Genomic DNA, 21,046 nt, shown 5'->3' with positions numbered 1-21,046 from the left:
TCAAGTTCTTAGGAATTCTCATCAGCTACAGATGCTGAAAGAGATGAACTGTTCCTACGAGCTCAATATGCAATGATATGTGATCGTACCATCAGGTGAGGTGTCAATCCCAAGCAGGGGTTTAAACCAGTCTCAGATTGATGCAGCCAGATATTTCGATATTCCTCCATGTTCCTCTACATAGAACAGAATTGCTTATATAGTCTAGCTATTTGAAAATTTCTGCATGCTTCCCTAGAAATTCATTGTATTAATCTACAAAAATGTTCATTTTTTTGGTGATTTAAGCCTTCTGCTCAGTTTACTTCAGTGGCACAGTACACTACATAAACCCTATGAAACTCTGAATCAAGAAAATTGGCCCATCTTTCAAGGGAAAAGATGAGAATATCAAAATTAAAAAAAAAATAATAAATTTTTGACTGAGCAAGATGAATTCAAGTCGTAATGTGTAGCTGAGTGCAATGTTAACCATCCCAGTTCCACAACATTTTGTAATCCAGTACTTGTAAAATATCTATGATATATATATATATGATATAAATCTGCTTTTATTGAATATATTGATGATACTTCCAGACTGGGACTCTTTTTTCACTATGTATCTTTCATTCTGCAACAGGTACTCTAAATCTTAAAATATGGCATATTTATTTTCTTCCCAAGGAGCTTGGAAGACTACCAGAAACTCTTATATTGCAAACGGATGGGGGTGATAGGTAAAGAAAATGCTTACTAAGCTAGAAATAATTTAAAAATAATTGAAAAGACTGAATGAAGTAACTTAATAGTTTAAGTTAATGCTGGCAAAGACAGAATGTGCACATTTTCACTTTTCTATTACTTTCTGCAGTTAAGTAATTAGCAACTGCTATTTATAGGAACATTTTAAGCAAGATGAGTGCATGAGGAAGACAGTTCATTTTCTCCAAGCCAAGCTTTCAAGTGAGTAGGTTCAGTTAAAAAGGCTGATATTTTTCCAGATGGCTTTACCAGCAACATTCAGGCAACATACCTTCTCAGTAAGTCTTACATTGTCCTTGAATGCAATTTGTTTGCTTGGGCTATAGTTTAACTATGTGTCTGATATCTGTGATTTGAACTGTTATGAGATAGGATGAAAGACATAAAGAATTAAAAAGAAATAGATCGTTGTATATAGTCAAAGAGATGCAGAATGATAGAACAAATGTGTTTTGTTAAAATAGGAATCAGGAATGGACCTGGATCCACGATATTAGCTGTTTTCCTTATGTATTTGATTTAACGGTAGGAGTTCCCTGGACAAGGAAGTGTAGTCAGTAACTGAGTAACAAAAGTTAGATTTGTATATACTCACACACTCCTGATCACGCAGTATCTTCTGTTGCTACTATTCAGAATTCACTGGGGAGATGAGGAGGAATGGAGTGAAGATCAACAACTCCCAGTTTGTAGAAAAAGCCAGAAAACAACCCTACCAAACAAAGAATTTTTCCAGACATGAAATGAAACCATTTTCCTGAGATTTATATAAGTGCAAAAGACTGTCCTGTGTACTAAAAATGGCAGTTATAAAGTCCAGGTGTAGTTTTGTGCTTCAGTTTAGCTAGGCATGTTCTTATTGTTAATCCTATAGAATGGACTGGGAAATCTGTGAAATCTGCAGAGAATACTGCTTTCATGTGTGCGAAATAGACACTGAATGTTTCAAAGTCCGTCTGTGATCCGAGTCAACAGTTGTTCCTATGAAACACCATTTCTTCTAATAAAAGGATTAAGTAAAACTGAATCTGGGCCATGTTCATCTTCCACCCCCAATGTAATTTCCTCTTGGGACACTCATATACAATTCCAAATAATGTAACAGCAGACCAGGAGGAGCTTTAGGGATGCGCAACATTCATGGATTAAAAATACTTTCTACTCCATGTAAAATGGCTAAACTGTTCTGAAGAGGTAGTTTTATACCTTCATCTTCATTTGTGCAGAAAAACATTAAGCATCCAGAATGAAATGTCTTAGACTGCGAGCAGATTTTATGTTGATTTTTTTTTCCAGTGCTTCAGATACAGAGTAGCTGAAGTGTCACTAGATGGAAGGCTTTATTCTTATTAACATCGATATTTCAGTGGATGTGACCTACAAATTAAAATACTGTGTGTCTTTTTATAAGACATGGTTGTATGTCAACTGTCCACATTGACATTATCTTCCAGTACCTTTAACAGAGGGTTCTTGCCATCCTGATCCAAAGAAAAATAACGTGGGAAAATCCTTTTACAGTCCAAGTTTGAATGTGGTGCAGGAAATGTTTTCTGTTCTCCTTAAGAGTGTCAGTAAAATAACTTACTTAGTTTTGAACACATAAACAAAATAAATTGTGATCTAGAAATGGTCCATGCACTGGGTCTTAGCTGGAGAATATGATCTGAAGTTGATTTCAGGGATTTGTTTGGCTCCTTTGGGTAACAAATGATTTTTTTCTGCTTTTAAATCTATTTCTGCAGATATATGCTTTATTATATCTAGAAATGCAGCAACAAACATTCTGCAGTATCTGAATTGTAATCCCATAGACCAACCAGCAATTTTTCAAGAACTCTATCTCATTTAGAAGCTGTAGGCTATATTTTCAGGTTTTTGTGGGGGAAAGAAAGATTCTACAAAGTCACATTTCATTCTCGGCTTTACTAAAAAACTGAGCACAGATTAGTTTGCTATTTTTGTGCTGTTACCACTGAACAAATCTTCACCTACATCTACATCTGTTTATGAATGTCTGAAACCTGAAATAGCCAAAAATGAAGAAATAACTTCAATATTTGGATGTAGTGGAATCATATTTCTTACTCTTTATGGTTCCTCCTCTTCTCCCTAAAGATGTCTTTAAGATTAAAGAGGTGAGCAAACAAAGAACAGAGGAGAAAACAAGAAATACTTGCTCCTCCAGCACAATAATCCTTCAGTTAGATGCTTCACAATCTTTTCCTCAAAATTATCACCATGCTAATGAATGTAAAATCATACAGCCACCTTTTACTGAATAAAACATGTATTTCATATATCCAATGTACGTGAAAATGGGTTAGAATTTTGCAAAACTAGTTTAATAAATGTAATAGATCAATAAGCAAAATATCCATATTTTAACAATCCTAGTGGAAATTTTCAAAAATCTACTGATGATTTTGAAGTTGGAGGGGTTTTTACTTAAGTTCCCGTTGATCTGAACATGCTTGTCTCTTTCTTAAGCTAGTGGTACAATTTATTTCTCTTCCCAGTGTTTGCTCAGTACAACCACACTAAAAAAATTCTGCCACAAATTGAAGCAGTCAGATGGTTGCTGCACCTTCACCTCTCTTTTCCTTCTATAATTCCTGCTGTTTGTCCATACCTAGTTCTTTCCTAAAAGGTAACGAACAGCTCTAGGTGAACAGACATCTCTCTGTTCCCAGAATAAACAGCAAAAGTTGAGACAACATGTTTTAAGCAGAGTAAGAAGCTTAAAATCCTGTCTGATTTTGTTCCTATCATAGGATAAAAGTTTACTTAACTTTCTCTGCATTTTTTACAAGATCAAATTTATTATCTCTCTCTTTGTAGTTCTTTTTCTTTCATTTCAATTGTCTTTTCAGATTCAAATCCAGAGTCCCTGAGTATTCTCTTTCATTTTGGTTGGATTGGAACTGAATATCCATAATGATTTGCAGTATACCTTATTGAATGTACTTTTCTTAGTATTTTATGTCACTTAGTGTCTCTGAAGATATTTATATTATCATAATCCCCATGATATCTGAATGCTCTTTTCTTGCCACTTCTGCTGACCTTAATTCAGTTTAAATCTATATCTTTCTGAGTATTTCAAGTGGTTATACTGGTCTTTGCTGATCTTCTTCTTGTCCCTTTTCTAATGAATATGTCTGCTTTTTGAGATTGCTCCTGCAATCTCACCTAATTAGAAAAATGCCTTTCTGAATGTGATTAAATCTGGTTTGTTTTGGGGCACTAATAACAGCTTCTTGGTCACACAGGCCCTTACACTTGTGTCTTTGATTCCTGCTCATGATTACTGGTTTAAGATTACCAGTCCAAATGTCACTATTATCTTAGTGAGTCAAGCAGCCTAAAGATTTGGGCATAGCAGGTCCAAGCCAGTAATTTTTATGTAGGCATAAATTCAAAATCACTTTTTTTGAGAAAGAGTGGTCATACAAAAGCCATTTTTTCAATAATGTGTTCTCTTCACAGTTTCACAGGGGGCTAATGAGTATCTGGAACCTCATTTTCAAAGCCTTCCATGAAAAATAAGCATAGTTTTCCCAAGCAAGTAATAATATCACTGTAGTGGCTATGCTTCACCAAATGGACATCCAAATTTACAATGAAAGTTCATGTCAGGGTACATATATCAGAGTATTCTCTGTGCCAAAACATGGTCCTGGAAGGATCAGGATAACAGATGAAGAACCTCAGCACTGTAGGCCAGCAATTTACAGAAAACTGAACACAAACACACCTCAGAGAAACTGATCAAAAGTCAGTTCAGACGGAGAGAAAAGAAAAATCTTCCTTTGCACATCCCAGACTTTGGAAAGGAACCCAAACTGTATGATTCTAAGCACCATACAAGATATTTTTTTTTTAAAATAGATTACATGGGACACATCATATCTATGATAAATGAAGGCTGCATAACAGGTCATTCAGTGACCGCAGGGGATTACCTTCATGAGTCCTCTTCATCTCTCTTCATGTCTTTACTAGCATAAACTCTCACTTGTTGTGAGTCTCCATAAATTGAGTTATGAAGACTGAACTTTTCATCCTGGTTTAGAAAACTATTTCGGGGCCAGCTGCTGAAGCTATGCAGAAACAAACCAGTAATGATACATTATTATTGCCAGTCATTTTGATACTTTGTGTATCTGTTGAATATATTCATAAATGAGTTGGAAAGGGAAGTGAATGGTTAGGTGACAAAGCCCACTTATGATGCCAGAGTAGTCAAAACTAAATCTGATTGCAAAGAGCTGCAGTAAGTAATGATGGTCATGGTTCTGAGTTACAGCATAATAAGAAGATGGCAGCTGAAATTCAGTTCTGATAAATGTAAATAAGTTAGGAAGAAAATAATTTAAACTTTACCTTTATGGCAACAGATTAAATTATCTTCAGTTGTAAAGGAGAGATATTTTGAAAAGACTGTGGATAGCGCAATGCTTAGTGGACAACTAAAAGGTGTTAATATGCTCAAAACTGCAAAGAAAGCTATAGAGAAATGAACTTCAGGGTGTCATTGTGTGTATACAGATTTACATACACTTGCATCCTCCGTTCCATGTGCTGTTCTGCTTCCTTGTCTCAAAAAAGTTACAGAGGACTTAGAATGGTTGCAAAAAAAAAGAAAAGAAAAATGGGATTGGCCACAGGTGTGGCATGGCTCGCGCTGAAGAATTTTAGACTTGAACTAGTTTAAACTCAGAGAGAGGCAACTGAAAAGACAGAAACTGGCTAAATAATAATATGTTATGAAACTTATTGAGAAGATGACTAAACAATGATTATTCATTCTTTCTGGTAACTCCAGGTCACAAAGTTATCAGGCTGCAGGTTTAAAAGAAAAAAAGCTATGCTTTTTAGTGCAATGCAACACGTTGCCAAGTCAATGCTTAGGATACCAAAAGATTCCAAAATGTATTAGAGAAATTAATGAAAAAAAATCAATTTAGGTCCATGAGACGTGAAACCTCTGATATACTCATTGATCTGGGGAGCCTGGAAATGTCAGTAGTGAGGAGGATATGCCACAGCAGACATTTGTCTCCATTTGCCTTGTTCTTTGACACTGTCCACTAATGACTGAAATGGGCCACTATGAGAGATGGGAATCGCTGTTAGATGGAATGTCTCGGCGTGTGCCTGTATACTTTCTCATTGCTTTTAAGGTCTCCATCTTCATATAGAATGTTCATAATAGCACAAGGGTTGCACAGTAAAATGTGTATATATGTATATGTATATGTATATGTATATGTATATGTATATGTATATGTATATGTATATGTATATGTATATGTATATGTATATGTCCTTTTTGGAAACAGGGGAAATAAAGCAGACTTACAGCAGTAAGAAAGTTAGGTTAAGATTCACATTGCCCCTTGCTGTGTTTCAGGGGACGTCAGGTACCCATCCTCTGGGAAGAACTCAGGGCTGTGAAACTCAGCTGGAGATAGTTTGCCTGTGTCCTACCTGGGGCATAATACATACTCCTGTTGTAGGTGCACCTTAGTGACTAGCCTAGACAGCTCACTGTTCAATACAGTGGCTTCTGTGGATACCTGACTCAGGTAACCACCCTCCCCATGTATTGTACAGGGAGGTTTGGCAATTATTTAAAGGCTGTGAATTAAACAGTGTGATCACAAATGAACTGCCAGCTACACCTCCTCTGGGGGTGTTCATCCTTCAGGGAATAAAAGAGCTGCATGGTTAACTAGACTTTTTGTGAATCTAAGTTTTGGACTTTGGCAGATAAATCTTGCGTGAGGAATAGGCAGAGAGAGATGAGCCAGCAGAGAGGTCAGTGCAGGCTGTGGTTGCTCCCTGGAAACTTACAGGCTGTGATTCCTGGAAGCCTGCTGCTCTGAGGGGAAGGGTAGGGCTGAACCAGCCTCTTCCCAGACACTCATTTCAATCTGAGAGTGTTTATTAAGTCCAAATAATCAGGCAGAGCCAGACTGGCTTTTGTGGTGGATTGACCCTGGTGCCCACCAAAGCCACTCCATCACTCTCCTCCTCAGCTGGGCAGGGGGGAGGAAATGTAACGAAAGGCCCGTGGGTCGAGATAAGGGCAGGGGGGTCACTCAGCCAGTACCGACAGGGGCAAAACCGACCCGACTTGGGGAAATTAGTTTAATTCATTACCTATCAAAATCAGAGTAGGATAATGAGAAATATAACCAAATCTTAAACCACCTTCCCCTCACCCCTCCGTCCTTCCCGGGCTCAGCCTCACTCCTGATGTCTCTCCCTGCTCCCCGTGGGCTCCATGGGCTGAGGGCACAGCCGGCCGCGCCGCGGCCTTCACCGCGGGCTGGGGGGGAACCTCTGCTCCGGCGCCTGGAGCCCCTCCGGCCCTGCCTGCACCCACCGGGTGTCTGCGGGGCTGCTGCTCGCACACCTGCTCACTCCTCTCTGGCTGCAGTTGCTGTTGTGTACCGTTTCTTTCCCCTCCTTAAATACTTTGTCCCCTTGGTGCTACCACCATCACTGATGGACTCGGCCTTGCCCAGCGGCGGGTCCATCCTGGAGCCGGCTGGCGTTGGCTCCATCGGGCATGGGGGGAGCTTCTGGCAGCTCCTCACAGCAGACACCCCTGTAGACTCCCACTACAAAAGCTTTGCCACGCAAACCCAATACAGCTTTCCACATACCCCAGTTCTTAAATTATTGACTGTATGGCTCCCATGGGAGCTGCAGTTTCAATTAGGGATGCGACATTAAGGAAATTGGTGCTGTCATGCAAGGAGGTTGTCACACGTAATATTTCATCACTCACCTCTGAACCACAATCATCTTCTCAGCACCAGGGGAGAGGTGTGAAAAGCAAAGAGAAGAAATGAGATGGGATTGAATGGTCACATCCTGGTGATGGCTGACAGCCCTTTCGTCCTGTCCTGCTTTGCTGCGGTATCTGTTCCACCAGTTTACTGCCACAAAGCTGCAGACCTGTGCATCACCATCACTACAAAGGCAGCAGGCATTTCACAGGCATCACAATATCATTTGTCTTTAAATTCTGTTTGTCAGCAAAATTATGCTTGTTACTGTGATCTGCTGTCTATTATAAGCCTCTTCACTCTAACTCGTCTCTAAGATCTTCCTGCTGAGGTCCAGGGTCTCAGTGAGGGTGGCAGTGGCTGAGAATATGTTTCCAGTAAAGTATATCTAACCTTAGATGCAGATGACGAAGTGTCCTTCTCCCAGTATATTTAATTTGTATTTGACCCAAAGAATCACTTTATCTTGAAACTTTCACCAGAAGAATAAAGGAAGAGGGTACTTCAAAGCAACTCCTGTGAACTCTTCTGCTGTCAACTGAACAAAAGGGTGAGACTGCATCCTTCAGTATACACACCAAAGGCAGGCTAGGAAATGAATGTCTTTCCTGAGAATAAGTTTTGGCCTACACTGCTGAGAAATATCTTTATTCCTGGGCAAGTCCCTGTAGTTTTTAAACTGGATTCTGGCTAACTAGAAAGAAAATTTTCTCTCTGTGGTCCCACAAAGTCTAATAAAATGATTATTTGGGAATTTCATAGCTGCTTTCCTGTTCCTTGCACATGTGGATCTGCAGACTTACCTAAACTAGAAAAACTAGTTCACATTTTAAAATGTGGCTGGACAGATATTGTTTATGATGATCCTTATCTTGGATGGACAATAACCCATTTCTAAGAAACACCTATTTTACTAGTCTGAACATGACTTTAATGTTAGTGTTGATCAGAAGTTTTAGTCTTATTTTCTTAAATGGCTGCACATGATCTGATGTTTTCATTTATATACCTCATGTCTTCACTCTTATTTTGCTTTATCAGTTCCCAGGGTAAACCTGAGACCTCAAGACATTGCAGGCCAACAGACTACAGCATCCAGTATAATCTGTCACCAGACTTCCACATACTAGTATTTCATATGTCACTCACGCTGTATGTGCACCTGAACCCATTACGCTTGATTATAAATTGCTGGTTGATAGAAAATTATATTCACAGGCATTTACTGAACATAATTACTCAGCAGGAACTATCAACCTGAATCTATTAGCTGTGGTGTAAGCACATTTCCCTAAGGATTTTTGGAAATGGTGGGAGTAAATGTTATGAATGTCAGTGGTACAAGAAGACATCTGTGCTACACAGGGATACTTCCTCCATCATTTTACTTTCAGCTGTAGTAAAGCATAACTTTTAGTGTGCACCTCATTCATTTAAATTTAAATGGAGTTAAACAGAGTTATTTGAATGATTACATGGTAATCTACTGAGCTATCAAAACACATACCTCACAGTGTATTAGGAAAACAGACTTCAGATTACAACTGTTTCTGTCAAAGCAGTCAGTACCAAGAGTACATGTTTGGGGCCAAAAACAGACTGAGTTAAATATTGGTTAGACACAGGACAGCTCCTACCCCAAAGGGAGCACACAAGATTTTCAAAGGTATCTGAAACAATTGGGAATTAGATGACAAAGTATTTTTCAAGATATAGCCCAAGTCATGCAGAAAAGCCATTGCTGGCAGACCCAGAGCCTGGATATGCTACAGGCACATCCGCATGGACGAACAGGTAATTGCACCCCTGTACTCTTCAGTGACTTCATTACCCTGCTCTTGGCAGTGTTTATTGCTGTGTGCTATGTTCCAGGCTGATAGTACTCTTCAATTTCTGCACACCTGAACAGTGTGGGTGTAAATTAGCTCTAACCCAGAAGCAAATTGGCTCTGCTAAGCGTGCTGTGTGGTGAGTTTATACAGCCGCTAGACAGGAAGGGCCTTGAATCCATGGTTCAAAGAGGAAAGGTATCTATTTTTCTGGAGATGCAACGAGACTATATCCCTTTAAACAAATAATTGAAAAATAATTTATTTAGTTTGAGCTCCTTTAGTAGTCCTTGAGGAGAGACTTGTACCTCCCAAGGTTGATCTGCAACACATATACTAGATAACTTAGACTGGAACTAATTAATCTATGTCAGTGCCTCTATTTGTCCTGTGGGGAGAGCCTGAATTAATCTTTCTGTTGTCTACAGTTAGCTGGCATAAAATTCATTCCACATTTGTGGGCTTGGTTCATTTCTGCAAAACTAAACGCCTAGTTGCCAGTCCAACAGGCACAGGTTGTCTGTGGTCTGCTGTGGCATCTGCCTGCTCTCTCAGTGTCAGGTAATCAAGGGCATCTTGTATGGCACCAAACACAAACTGCGGAGCAACTGCATTTGAGCCATATGCACCTAGCCATGGGGGCAGGAGGCCAAGAACAAGCAAGTTATAAATATGAACATTATCAAGGAAGAGCAAAAGACTCATGACGTCCACTCTTGCTAGTGATTTGGTGAGGTTGCTACCTAGACCCAGGTCTCACAAAATACGTACCTGCTATTACACAAACACACAGTAGCATTGTGCTTCATTTAAAGCTTCTGTGCACATGTTGATTCTCCACACAAATTCTAGAGCAAGGGGAAATCAGCTTACAGACTCTAATTTTCACTTTGGAGTTGTGTGACAGTGCTGATGTTGCTGAGTGATGAGTGTTGTCTCTGCTCCAGTTGGTCCTTAAGTCTGCTGAGATCTGAACCAAGCTTCCTCTGGTGCAGAGCAAGATTGTTCTTTCTGTGTTTACTTGAAACTGTTTAGCAAATTCGGACACTTTTCAGTGTTTTCTGTTTTCCTGAAAGGACTACTGAGATCACTCTGTGCACAAGCTAAAGAACTAACTCTGCCATGGTTACTGCTCCTCTGTTAGGTGTAAAGAAGTTTTTTTCAATAAAAAAAGAGCATTAACTATATACAACTGTCCTTTAAGATAGTTTTAATTAGCTATATAATTAGTTAGTTTAATTAAATAGTCCTCCACAGTTGGGATTCTTTTGAATCCTTCCCCATTTTTCAGGTGTTTAACTCTCCTTCCATTTCTGCTTTTTTACTTCTCCTGCATTTTCCACCTTCATTGTTGTTTTCTGCTTATTTTTTAGAAGTGGAATATAGACAGTCTTCATACTGCTTAGTTGTTAGTATGATCCCTGCCATAATTTTTCCCAGGCTAAAATCACTTTCTGAAGTCATTCCCTTCATGTTTCAGAGGTTAGCATAGACCAAAGGCTGCCTAGTAGGCAGCTGGAATACAACTCTGGTTTGAAAGTCAGAGAGCTTAGCCATAAGGATGCAAGCCAGTCTGTCACTTAGTTTCCAGTCATCGATCCCTGTGCCATTTCACCTTGTGGTGCGAATGTAGCTGATGCCTAAAATACAGAAATGACATTCCCATGTAGCTCTCTGTTTGCTGTCTGACAGACCTCCTGGGTACAGCTGGGGAATGGGAAGTGGATGAATACTTTGGCAGGTGTTTGGGTTACCAGGTAACTTAATCTTATGCAAGATTATTATATCAATTAATTGTGATATATGTTGCTATGAAATCAGAGCGCTTCTTTTCAAATTGGGGAATTTTGCAGAATTTGGCCAGAAATTTACCTCCGTTCACATGTGCTAACCACATGCCAGTTCCTCCCCCTGCAACCTAGTTTCCTTGGGAAGCAAACACAAGCATCAAATGGCAAGATGGGATCTGCAGCTCACACCAACAGAATGTGGGCAATCCAGGAGTATTGTATTAATTCTTTTTTTGTTAGCATGTTTCCTCAAAATTTACACTGAGCAAAGGTTAGTATTTTCTTCTTTATGGATGGAAGTGTAAAATATACAAATATCCTGAACCTCTGATCTTATTTTTGTTAACTTTTTTAAAAAGAAATCAAATACAGGAATTTTCACTGATTTCTGATATATTTGGTGGGTATTTTGTTTTGAAAAGTAAAAATACTCTTCCAAAATATGTGTATTCAGTTAAAAAAAGCCTGACCAGGATGCTTTGCTCACTTTTTTCTTCTTTATTTTTTTAAAAAATGTAGTTGAATGAAAACCTGGCATATGAAAACTAGTAAGCAGAATAATGGAGATATAAGAGAAAAAGTAACACATACAATTGTAAAATGCTGCCAGCTTCTGCAACTTTTACAAAAACAGAACACAGCAAGAACCAATTTATAAGAGAAATCTTTAAAAATGCAGGCAGAAAATTAAGTGTCCACGTAGCAAACTCCATTCTTATTCTCCACAGTGGCAGACAGATGACAAGCCAAGCTGCTTATTGTCCCAGAAATCATGCTCAGTTAACATTTCTACAATCATTGCCTGCAATTGATGTTAAAATGATTGCAGAAAAATAGTGTGGAAAGTTTTTGAATTGGAGTATTAAATGCACATGCATATAACCCATTATTTTTTAAAAGATGTGTGCACACTGCAGGACCTACATATTACTGCCTCAAAAATGCCCTGATTTTGTAGGATGTGCACTTCTACTTATGTGCATGAGGTCCTGTAAAACTTAAATAAGGGATTTTACGAAAGATAAGGCTTTGCATGAGCTTGGGGCAGTGACTTTTTCTGTCTAAAGCACAAAAGATTCTGGATGCCATGAACACTTTTACTTAGTGTCAGACCAAGGAAACAGTCTTTTTGGGGCTGCTGGGTGAGCTGACCCAGAAGATGAGCTGGTATGACCAACATTGTTATACCACCTACTTACCAATGAACACTCATTATTTAGGTCAGAGAGGTAAACCAAAACATATGCCTTCTTGTGGTGGTTATACTTGATATGTAAAGTTCAAGATATGCAGCTTTCTGTTTATACTTTCTGTCACACTTCAGATTACCAATGCCAGGGGCAACACTGGGCTTTGAGGTGACAGTGTGAGTCCTTTTGAGCCTTCACAGTCCAAATCCTTCTGTTTTTTTCTCAGAACAAGTTTCTCTGCATGGAACTGCTCCAAAATGTGAGGAACATAGGGATGTACTATATATTTTTTCCACAAGGATGAAATATTGCCACAGTTAAACTCCAACGTCTCATTAACATCCCGACGTCCCTTTCTTTTTACACCTTTTGTCTGGAAATAAAGGAGATGGGTGGGGATATAGTTTGAGGAGCTCTAGAGTGCCACAAATTTACCAAATGCTAGGGCTGAGAGTTTCATTTTTGTTTTGTGTGTAACTGAGAAGGGAATCCAGTTCTGATGAGGGATACAACCAGCCACTAACCATCTCCTTTCTTTTAGAAAGCAAATTCTAGACCACTTGGTACAACAGTGCTTTGTTATCATCAAGACAGATTAGTTGCGTTCAGGGACAGGCAGTGATGCGGTGGGAAGATTTAAAGCAGTCATGTTAACCACTTCTGTCTGATTCATTCACCCAGGCATTTTTTGCTTGTGTTTGTGTACAAATTTTGATGTATCATTACAACGCTGAACAACAACAACAAAAAAAACAAAACCAACAACAAAAAAAGAGTAGTAGGCAATAGCAGTGGGCACGGAACAGACCTTGCCTCCCCTTAGTGCCAAGATATCTCACTTCAGTCTTGGCTATCTACAACTAGCTTCTATCTTGGGTAGACATGCTGGGTATTCCCAGCTATGCAAGTATCCCTGTGAGATATTGCTACAGTAGGGGTCCTCTTTACATTATGGAGTCCAACTCTGCAGCATTACACCAGTCTGTAAAAATTATTTTCAGTTTGGCTGGAATATTTGCAACTCCAGAATATCTAGCAATTTTAGTTATATGGCATATCTTCCAAATTTCTATTTTCTATGACCAGGATATAACAAAACAATGCCTATGTCTGTCACTTTCTGGCTTCTTCTAATTCCTTTACAAAATGTAATTGCTAGATATTTTCTATTGAGAATGAAAATTATTTCGTGTTGCATTTTGAAAGAATACTATATTCGGAATAGTCTGTATTTATCAGCTGATATTCTAAAAAGCCAGGATTTAGACATAAAGGTCTTTACTGTTTTTTTCTGAAGTCCTCTTTGTAGTTTCTGTATCTGTGCTCCAGTAGACAAAACGCAGTGACATGCACAGAGACATGTAGCTGAAATAGTTCCTTTCTGAGCACAATCATTCCCACTGACAGATCAGTTATTTTTTTCTCATGATTCAGACATGTTCGGAATTAGCCTTCTAGCAAGGCCATCTGGTCATCAGCATTACTTCTCTCTAGCTGCTACATCATAGAACTGAGGTGGGTTTTTAACTATTTAGCAAGCTGTCTCCCAGGATTCATGAATCTGAAAAGCTAGCATAGATGTGCCTCATCTGTTCTGACCTCAGACCCCCTCCCCTGTGAAGAACAACTGGGATAAATGCTCCACAGATTTATCTACCCCTCAGGGCTTCTTTCAAGGAATGTAAAAGTTTCCAGTAATATAACTTTTTCTCATACAATAAAACTGCTGTTTCTAAACAGTTTGCCCACCTTTTCCCCAAACCAAAAGCAAAAGCTGTTTTCTCCAGCAAAGTGTTTGAAATATCAGTAGGTCAAGTTAAAATGCTAAATCTAGAAGTGGTAAAGCAAATCCACTGCCCACTCATACCAGTCTCTTTCTTCCACACCCAGGAGGCTGGGTTTGAAGCACGGGCAAAGTCATTTGCAAATTTGCAAAAAAAACAAAGAAAAAAATTTAAAAAAAATTCCTGTAGGACCTGGTACATGTGGAGTCTCCGAGGAGTGGTAGTTCTGCTGGCTTCAATTCTCTTTTGTCAGTAGAAATTCTGTCCTCACTGTTTGAAACAGCTTGCATTTCTGTGGCTTCAGTTTCACACTGACAGCCTGGCAAGACCCATTGATGAGTACATCAGCTGCACAAAGGTGTTATGTGCACCAAGGTATTGTCTGCCCAGAGCAAACAGGCAAGAGTGACAGACAGTGTGACAGCTTCCATACAGTTCTCAAACATAGCAGATAGATTTTGTAAGCCTGATGCTACTGCTCTGTATTGCTGTAGGGTTTTTTTGACTAGCATTTATTCCCTGTCCCTTGAATGCCCTTCCACTGACCAATACCTGATTCAAGATCAAGCATTGGAAATCAGTACCGCAGGAATTCTACTATAATATCTGCATATCAAGATAATAAGAATCTTAAAAACCTTTACATAGCTCACACAGAGACTTTGTTTTTACCAGAAAAACTGTTGAAGCCCAAGACTGGACTGAAGGCTCAGTTACTTTTCCCGACCCATTCTTGTAGTGATTGATTGGTACAGCCTCTTTCTTCCTCACTGCTGGAGAGGTTCAGTGCTGTGTCACACACTATCGGTATTGCATGGGGCAGTGGTGAAGGGAAGGAAAACTCAGCTTATCTCTTTGTTGGTGCAGCAGAACCACCTGATTCCCAGCTTAACTGCCTCAGAGACTACTTATGTATTTGTACAGAATTGTTATGGAATAAATGTAATAGACAACGTTCATACTAATTTTTATCCTCTTTTTCCCTGCAGGATATTTTTGTTTTCTGTTGTTTTTTTTCCCCATGTAACTATCTACTAGAACTTCTTTTTCAGTTTTTTCATCTGCAGCTAGCCATTTTACCATTTATTCTCAGTCAATAGCATTCAGCACAGGAACAGCTAACCTGGTTCAGATCCACAACTAAGTCCTCATCAAGTGATTCATTCTCCCTGGGCCTTTACCAGGTAGCTGCATCAGCTTAAAGGCAAGATAAGTCAATCACTGGAAAACAGTTTTCTTCGAGTAATTTATTGCACTAATGCCACATTTAAACTGCATAAAAATGGCCCAGACTGCATCTATTTTGCCATGATTACGGGAACTGTGTTGAGGTGCCCGTGTTTTTAAAAAGCTGAGAACATCTGATGGAAAAGTGCTCCCGCTCTGGTACCAAGGAATCAAAAGTGCAGGAACAAGAGACAAATTTCCCTTCCGCAACTGTCCAACATTTTAGCTGAAGAGACTGCTTGTGCACACACAGCTGCTGTGGTGAGATTTGTTTAGGTCCTGACCTGAGCCTAACTGCAGTTTGGAGCTAGATTGAAATACAGACCAATTGCTTTATTTTACTTTTGCTGAAATTTCAGTAGTTTGGGAGGAGGCCTTAGTCTCTTAGCAAATCTGTAATTTTGACAGTTATGTTGAATCTGCAACTTTTCATCCTTCTTCATTCCACTTCTCCTAAGCAGCCTGAAGACAAGCTTTCAGTATTCTTCTTCATCTAGTGAACAAAGCTGAGCTGCAAGTTCTTCCCTGGTAGTCCCCAAGTTTACTACTGGGTTTCATTAGATGTTTGTGATCTTCAGTCTGGCCTACCATAGCTGTAGCAGTCTTTTTTGCTTCAGTATTATATTTTCCATGCTAGCTTTTAGCCAGTCTGTTCTCTTTACTCTTTCATTTTTATATATTCAATAATGCGTATATGCATAATTACATATGCAGTATAATTACATTTTGCTTGATTATATATGCCACCTTTTCTTAATCATCACAGACACCAGACTGTAATTCCCCATTTCATTCAGGCCTGTGAAAGACAGAGCAGTACTTAAAGGCACAAAGCTCTCAGCTTCCATCATTCTCGGCAGCAGCTGCCTCAACATCTGATGTGCAAGTACAAGGGAAATCCCATGTTGCTCAGCATGTTCCTGCTCACTGTATCCTTTGCCTAGTCAAGAGCTGCAAGTACAAGCCTATAACATTGCTTTGACACCAGTTTATCCGGAAAAATCTCCTGTGGGTATGGGTCTGACAAGAACCCAAGGTTTCATCAGTCCAGTCATGGATTCAATGTTCTTTTTGTTTCTATTTCTTATCCACAACTTATCCAGCTCAGATTTATGATCAGAGCTCCAAATCATGTGAGATTTCTGGACAAATACAAATCCCACTCAGCTTCACCCCCTTACATTCTCTCTACTTGTCAAGAGAGAAGTTGAGGGATAGAAAAAGGCTTTAGTTTGCCCAGAGGGTGACAGAGGTAGAAACAGGAGCAGCATCTCTTGATTCTTAGTCCAATTCCCCAGCTCCCAGGGCATACTGTTAAATAGGTGTTAGCATGCCCATAATAACGCCTTATAGTGAAGTCTTTATGTAATTTTAATCACTGAATAAAGTGATTGATAAATTATTAAATAGTTAACAATTAATTTTTTACTACATCATCAGGTTAATAACCTATTGATTACTTCGATAGTTTATAATTCTAGATACAGAAACAGAAAATGTCTGAAAAGGCAACACAATGAAGCACTCCTAAAACAACATATTTCCTTAGCACTTCCAAACCCCCAAAATCTAATTATGGTTCAATAATAGACCTGGAAAGCAGGAACAGGATAAAAGAAAATAATGGAAATAGATCAACCACAGAAACCACCTTTGTAGAGAGTGGGAAGTTTGAGGCTAGTCACTGGTATCTTTTGAACTCAGCATGGGCTTTATTTCTCTCCTTTCTCCATTGTCCTCCTTACACACTGCCTTTGTGCCAGTTTGAGTGGTTTAAAAAAAATAATAACGGTGTTTTCCTGCTTTATGCTGTTATTGAGAGACTTCTTATTTCCCCATTACTTTTAGCAGTACAGTAAATGTCTTTTTTTCCAGCATTTTATGAACCACATAAACATTAAACAAATTCAGGGAGAAAGCACCTTGCATGTCTTAGAACACAGTGATTCCTCAGATCTCCGTAAAGCCAAAATTTGTCTCACTCCACTATTTAGAAGTTTGCACCCCACAGTTTGCCATGAGTTTCCAAGCACTGTAGCCTTTTTTCTTGATGGCTACAATTACCTTAGTCTTGTAAGGTCCAGTAGCTCAGACGCTAAAGTGTTTCAAGTCTTTGCCTCATTCAATTACTCTCCTGGTAGTCCCCATGGATGTTTTCTGAAGCCCTTATTAAAATATATATTAAAAAAATATCATCATTTTTGCTGTCTTTCATTCCTTGGTGCCAAAGACAGTTTCAACAGGAAGTTACATACTACATTCAGATGTGCAGGAATTATATATCTCAGTTTTCTTAGAGCCCTTAGATGAAAATCCACTGTCTTAACGCTTTGTCAACATTCATTTGAACAACTGGTTCTAAAGCTGTTTCACTGATAGTTTGACTGGATATGATGGACAAATTTCTCATAAAGAAAGGAATGCCTCTAAGCTCATTTGTCCTGAACGGTGATGAAGACATCTAGGGACTCATATTTCTTGTGCTATCCTCTAATATCTCAGTCATCCATTGGCTTGTAGACTCACTGGTAACAGTTGTATTTCTGGTGCACTTGAGAAAATCACCATTAGGGTAGATGTTTTTAGCAGTTTCTTCTTTTTTTTTTTTAGTCGCCTTATAGCTTTTTATTTAATCTATGTTTGTACTTTTTTAAACCTAACCTATTTGGACAGTATTTGCATTATTTTTACTTTAAATAGCTTCCTTTATTCCTCCATTTAGCTATGACAGTATTCTCATGTCCTTTCACATTCTCTTCTGAGTCTTCAGTATGGTGTCCCTATAATCTTTATGTCACCTGGAAGTATTTTACCCTTTGAAACTTACCCTTTACATTTCAGTTTTGCGTGCTTTTACATTATTGAGCATTTTCTACATATTCAGTGTTATAAAGTGGTTTTGGAGTATACCATATATACCACTTATAATCACTGTAGCAAAGACCTTCTTCAGTAGTGTCTCTAGTCCCAACTCTGGGTGCCTTTTTTGGGAATACATCAACAGCTGTTTCTTGTTTTGAGAAAACAATCAGGGAAAATTTCCTCCAAAACAGCAGCCGTTTATGTTAAAAAAAAATATGTTCTCTACCTCATAGCTTCCCCATGAATCTTTACACCTTTCTTGAAAGTATTTATATGGTGTCCGTGTTTGGAAGAGAACACTGAATATCACATGAATTACAGTAAAATCACAGAAGTTGATACCACTGCTGAACAGAAATGCCAAGAAGCTTGATGATAAAATGATCGGTGGGAACTGAAGGTGCTGCTGGGGCTGTTGCTGTTCTCTAGAAAATGATAGTAAAGGAAGATAACTTTGCAGTCTTTAAACAACGTAGGATTTTATTGTTGTTGTTCCTTGAAACCACCTAGAAGGCTTTGACAACATATGAAGTAATAAAATGAGGAATACCGAATCTACTTTCACTCATGGTTTCTTCCTCTTTACTGATGGAAGTTACTGATAATTTTGTAGGACAGCAAAGGGGAGCAGCTGCTTACTGCCATGGTGTGCCCAGTCAACAACTGTCATCAGCCTTGAGCTACCTGGAGGTTTTGTCAAGTTATAGTCTGAGCAAAGGTGCCAGAGAAAGCACTCTCCTCTGCTGGTTATTTATGATAGACTTTAATGGGAGCAGGATTTGACCAAGACCCAACTGCACGTATTTAGGAGGAAGTAATCATCAACACTTAAAATAAACAGCAACTATAAAGCTCAAGGAGTTAATAGGGAGCAAATGGTGCAGGAATCTGTTTTATACAGAGGTGTATGTGGCTATCTCTGGGACCAGCAACAGTTGTCATTCTGATACAGTTATCTGCACGATAGCTATATCAATGTTTTTAAACTTTGGCAGATTAAGAAGACAGCAGGATCAAAGTGGACAGACTTCCAGCATGGACAGCAGAACATCCCTTCAGAGCCATGAGAAACTCCAAGATGGGCGTAACAACAACTTACTGGGACACGGCTGCACAAGAGGCTGCAGCAGCTAGTGAGCTACAGCCCTGCACACACCTCCACCCTGGCAAGGCGAGGAAAGGTCCTCTCTGCGCATGCCTTCATCTTCACCCCTCGGATCCTGGGACATCTGACTCCTCCAAAAGCAGGATTCCTAGACAATGACAAGCCCATGGAGCCCACTGGCTGAGACTTTCCACATATGATCCTGCTCTTTTGACTCTGCCACTGGAAAAATAACCATCAGCAACAAAATACCGTTTTATAAGTAAGTGTGACTTTCCTTTTCAAAATCCTGGAAGAAAACTTGAAACAATTCATTAGGCAGTTTCTCAAAGATTGCCACATTTCTGGCTACTTGCAAGAGACAAAGTTATATTGGGGCCAGCTTTATCCTGAAGACTTTATGTTACCCTCTCTGTCTCTGTTGATTAAAATGGTCCAGTTTGAAATTTTGTGAAACTGCTGGACAAAGCTGTTTCTGAGCACCTGGTATTGAGTTTATAACGGATGTATATGATGTAAATACATGAATGTAGTGTTAAATAGGCCAAATACTGAATAATATAATTTATATACCTGAAGACCATTGGAAAAGTTGGAGCTTGAATGTACTCACATTGTTCTTTAACTTCATGCATTCTGCTTTGTAGTAAAAGATGTGACCCTGGCCAAGTCCAGGTTTTGCTAGTGGCTTTAGTGGATGCAGGATAAGGCATGTTAGTAGTGTATGATAACCATGACAAAGACAGACCTTTTCATTTGTAACAATAGGCTGACTGAGCCAGAGTTGAAAAGCAGCTTAGTAAGGAGAGCTAGAAACATTAAGAATTTGCTCAGATCCATAGTTAGGTGCTATAAAATGTGAGGAAGTTACATGTGTGTCTGTTTTCATGGATCTATTCTGGATGAGAACCATCTTGAATAGAAACATAATTTATCCAAAGTATTGTTGACATGAAACCTTTTTTTTTTTTTCCAAACAACATCCACAATTCCAAACATTTATGGTATTTTACAACTTGTACATCCACATTTTGATAATAAATGCATGCTTGTTCTGTCTTATTGTGCATAAATTTTATTTGTTCTGTCTTATTGTGTATAAATTTTAAGGGTTAGCATCCATAAGCAAATTTCAGTTCAAATTTTTAAAACAGATAAGTTAGGCTTTTGGAAGTGAAAAATATTTTTTTTGTAATAATGTATTTTTACGGCACTGTTTCTGTTCTGTCTTTTACAAAACAAAGTTCTTTGTAATTGAACCAATTTAAAATTTTAGCTTCATGTTATATGCAATTTTTGCCACAATTTTTTTCACAAAATACAGATTTTTATCACTCCATGAAATGACATGGTGTTCCTATGAGCAACAGAACAGTTTACAGATGTGCTAAGGTAAAGATTTTACATCTGTCATGAGCATGGTGTTGGTCTACTTGCTTAATTTGGGCATAGACTGAAATAATCATAGGATCAAGCGAAGGACCAGAGTATATCTGGTCATGACAGGACAGATTTCATCACCCAGAATAAACTATTTCATGCTCATCACTTCTTATAATGACCCATTGTTTGTTTTTTCTTTGCTTAGTGGTGGTTTCATTTGGGAAGGACCAAAGTGGATAATATTTCACATAATTTCTGAAAACACCTATTGTTCTGTTCCAATCAAAATGCATTATGATCTTGGATCTTGATCTGGATCTTGATCCTGG

The 21,046-nt window shown here is 38.8% G+C and overlaps 1 protein-coding gene across 1 annotated transcript in view; it reads left to right on the top strand.

Moving 5' to 3' along the window:
* Positions 1–20,438, top strand: part of STK32B (serine/threonine kinase 32B) — a 179,117-nt gene extending 158,679 nt beyond the window's left edge. Inside the window, exon 12 of the mRNA XM_055700971.1 lies at positions 19,225–20,438. Coding sequence (XP_055556946.1) covers positions 19,225–19,363 — 139 coding nt within the window. The 3' untranslated portion in view covers positions 19,364–20,438. The remainder of the gene's footprint in view (positions 1–19,224) is intronic.
* Positions 20,439–21,046: the final 608 nt, after the last annotated feature.

The sequence above is a fragment of the Falco cherrug genome, chromosome 1 (assembly GCF_023634085.1).
Source record: "Falco cherrug isolate bFalChe1 chromosome 1, bFalChe1.pri, whole genome shotgun sequence".
Classification (NCBI taxonomy): Eukaryota; Metazoa; Chordata; class Aves; order Falconiformes; family Falconidae; genus Falco; species Falco cherrug.
This window is presented reverse-complemented; position numbering and strand designations above follow the sequence as displayed.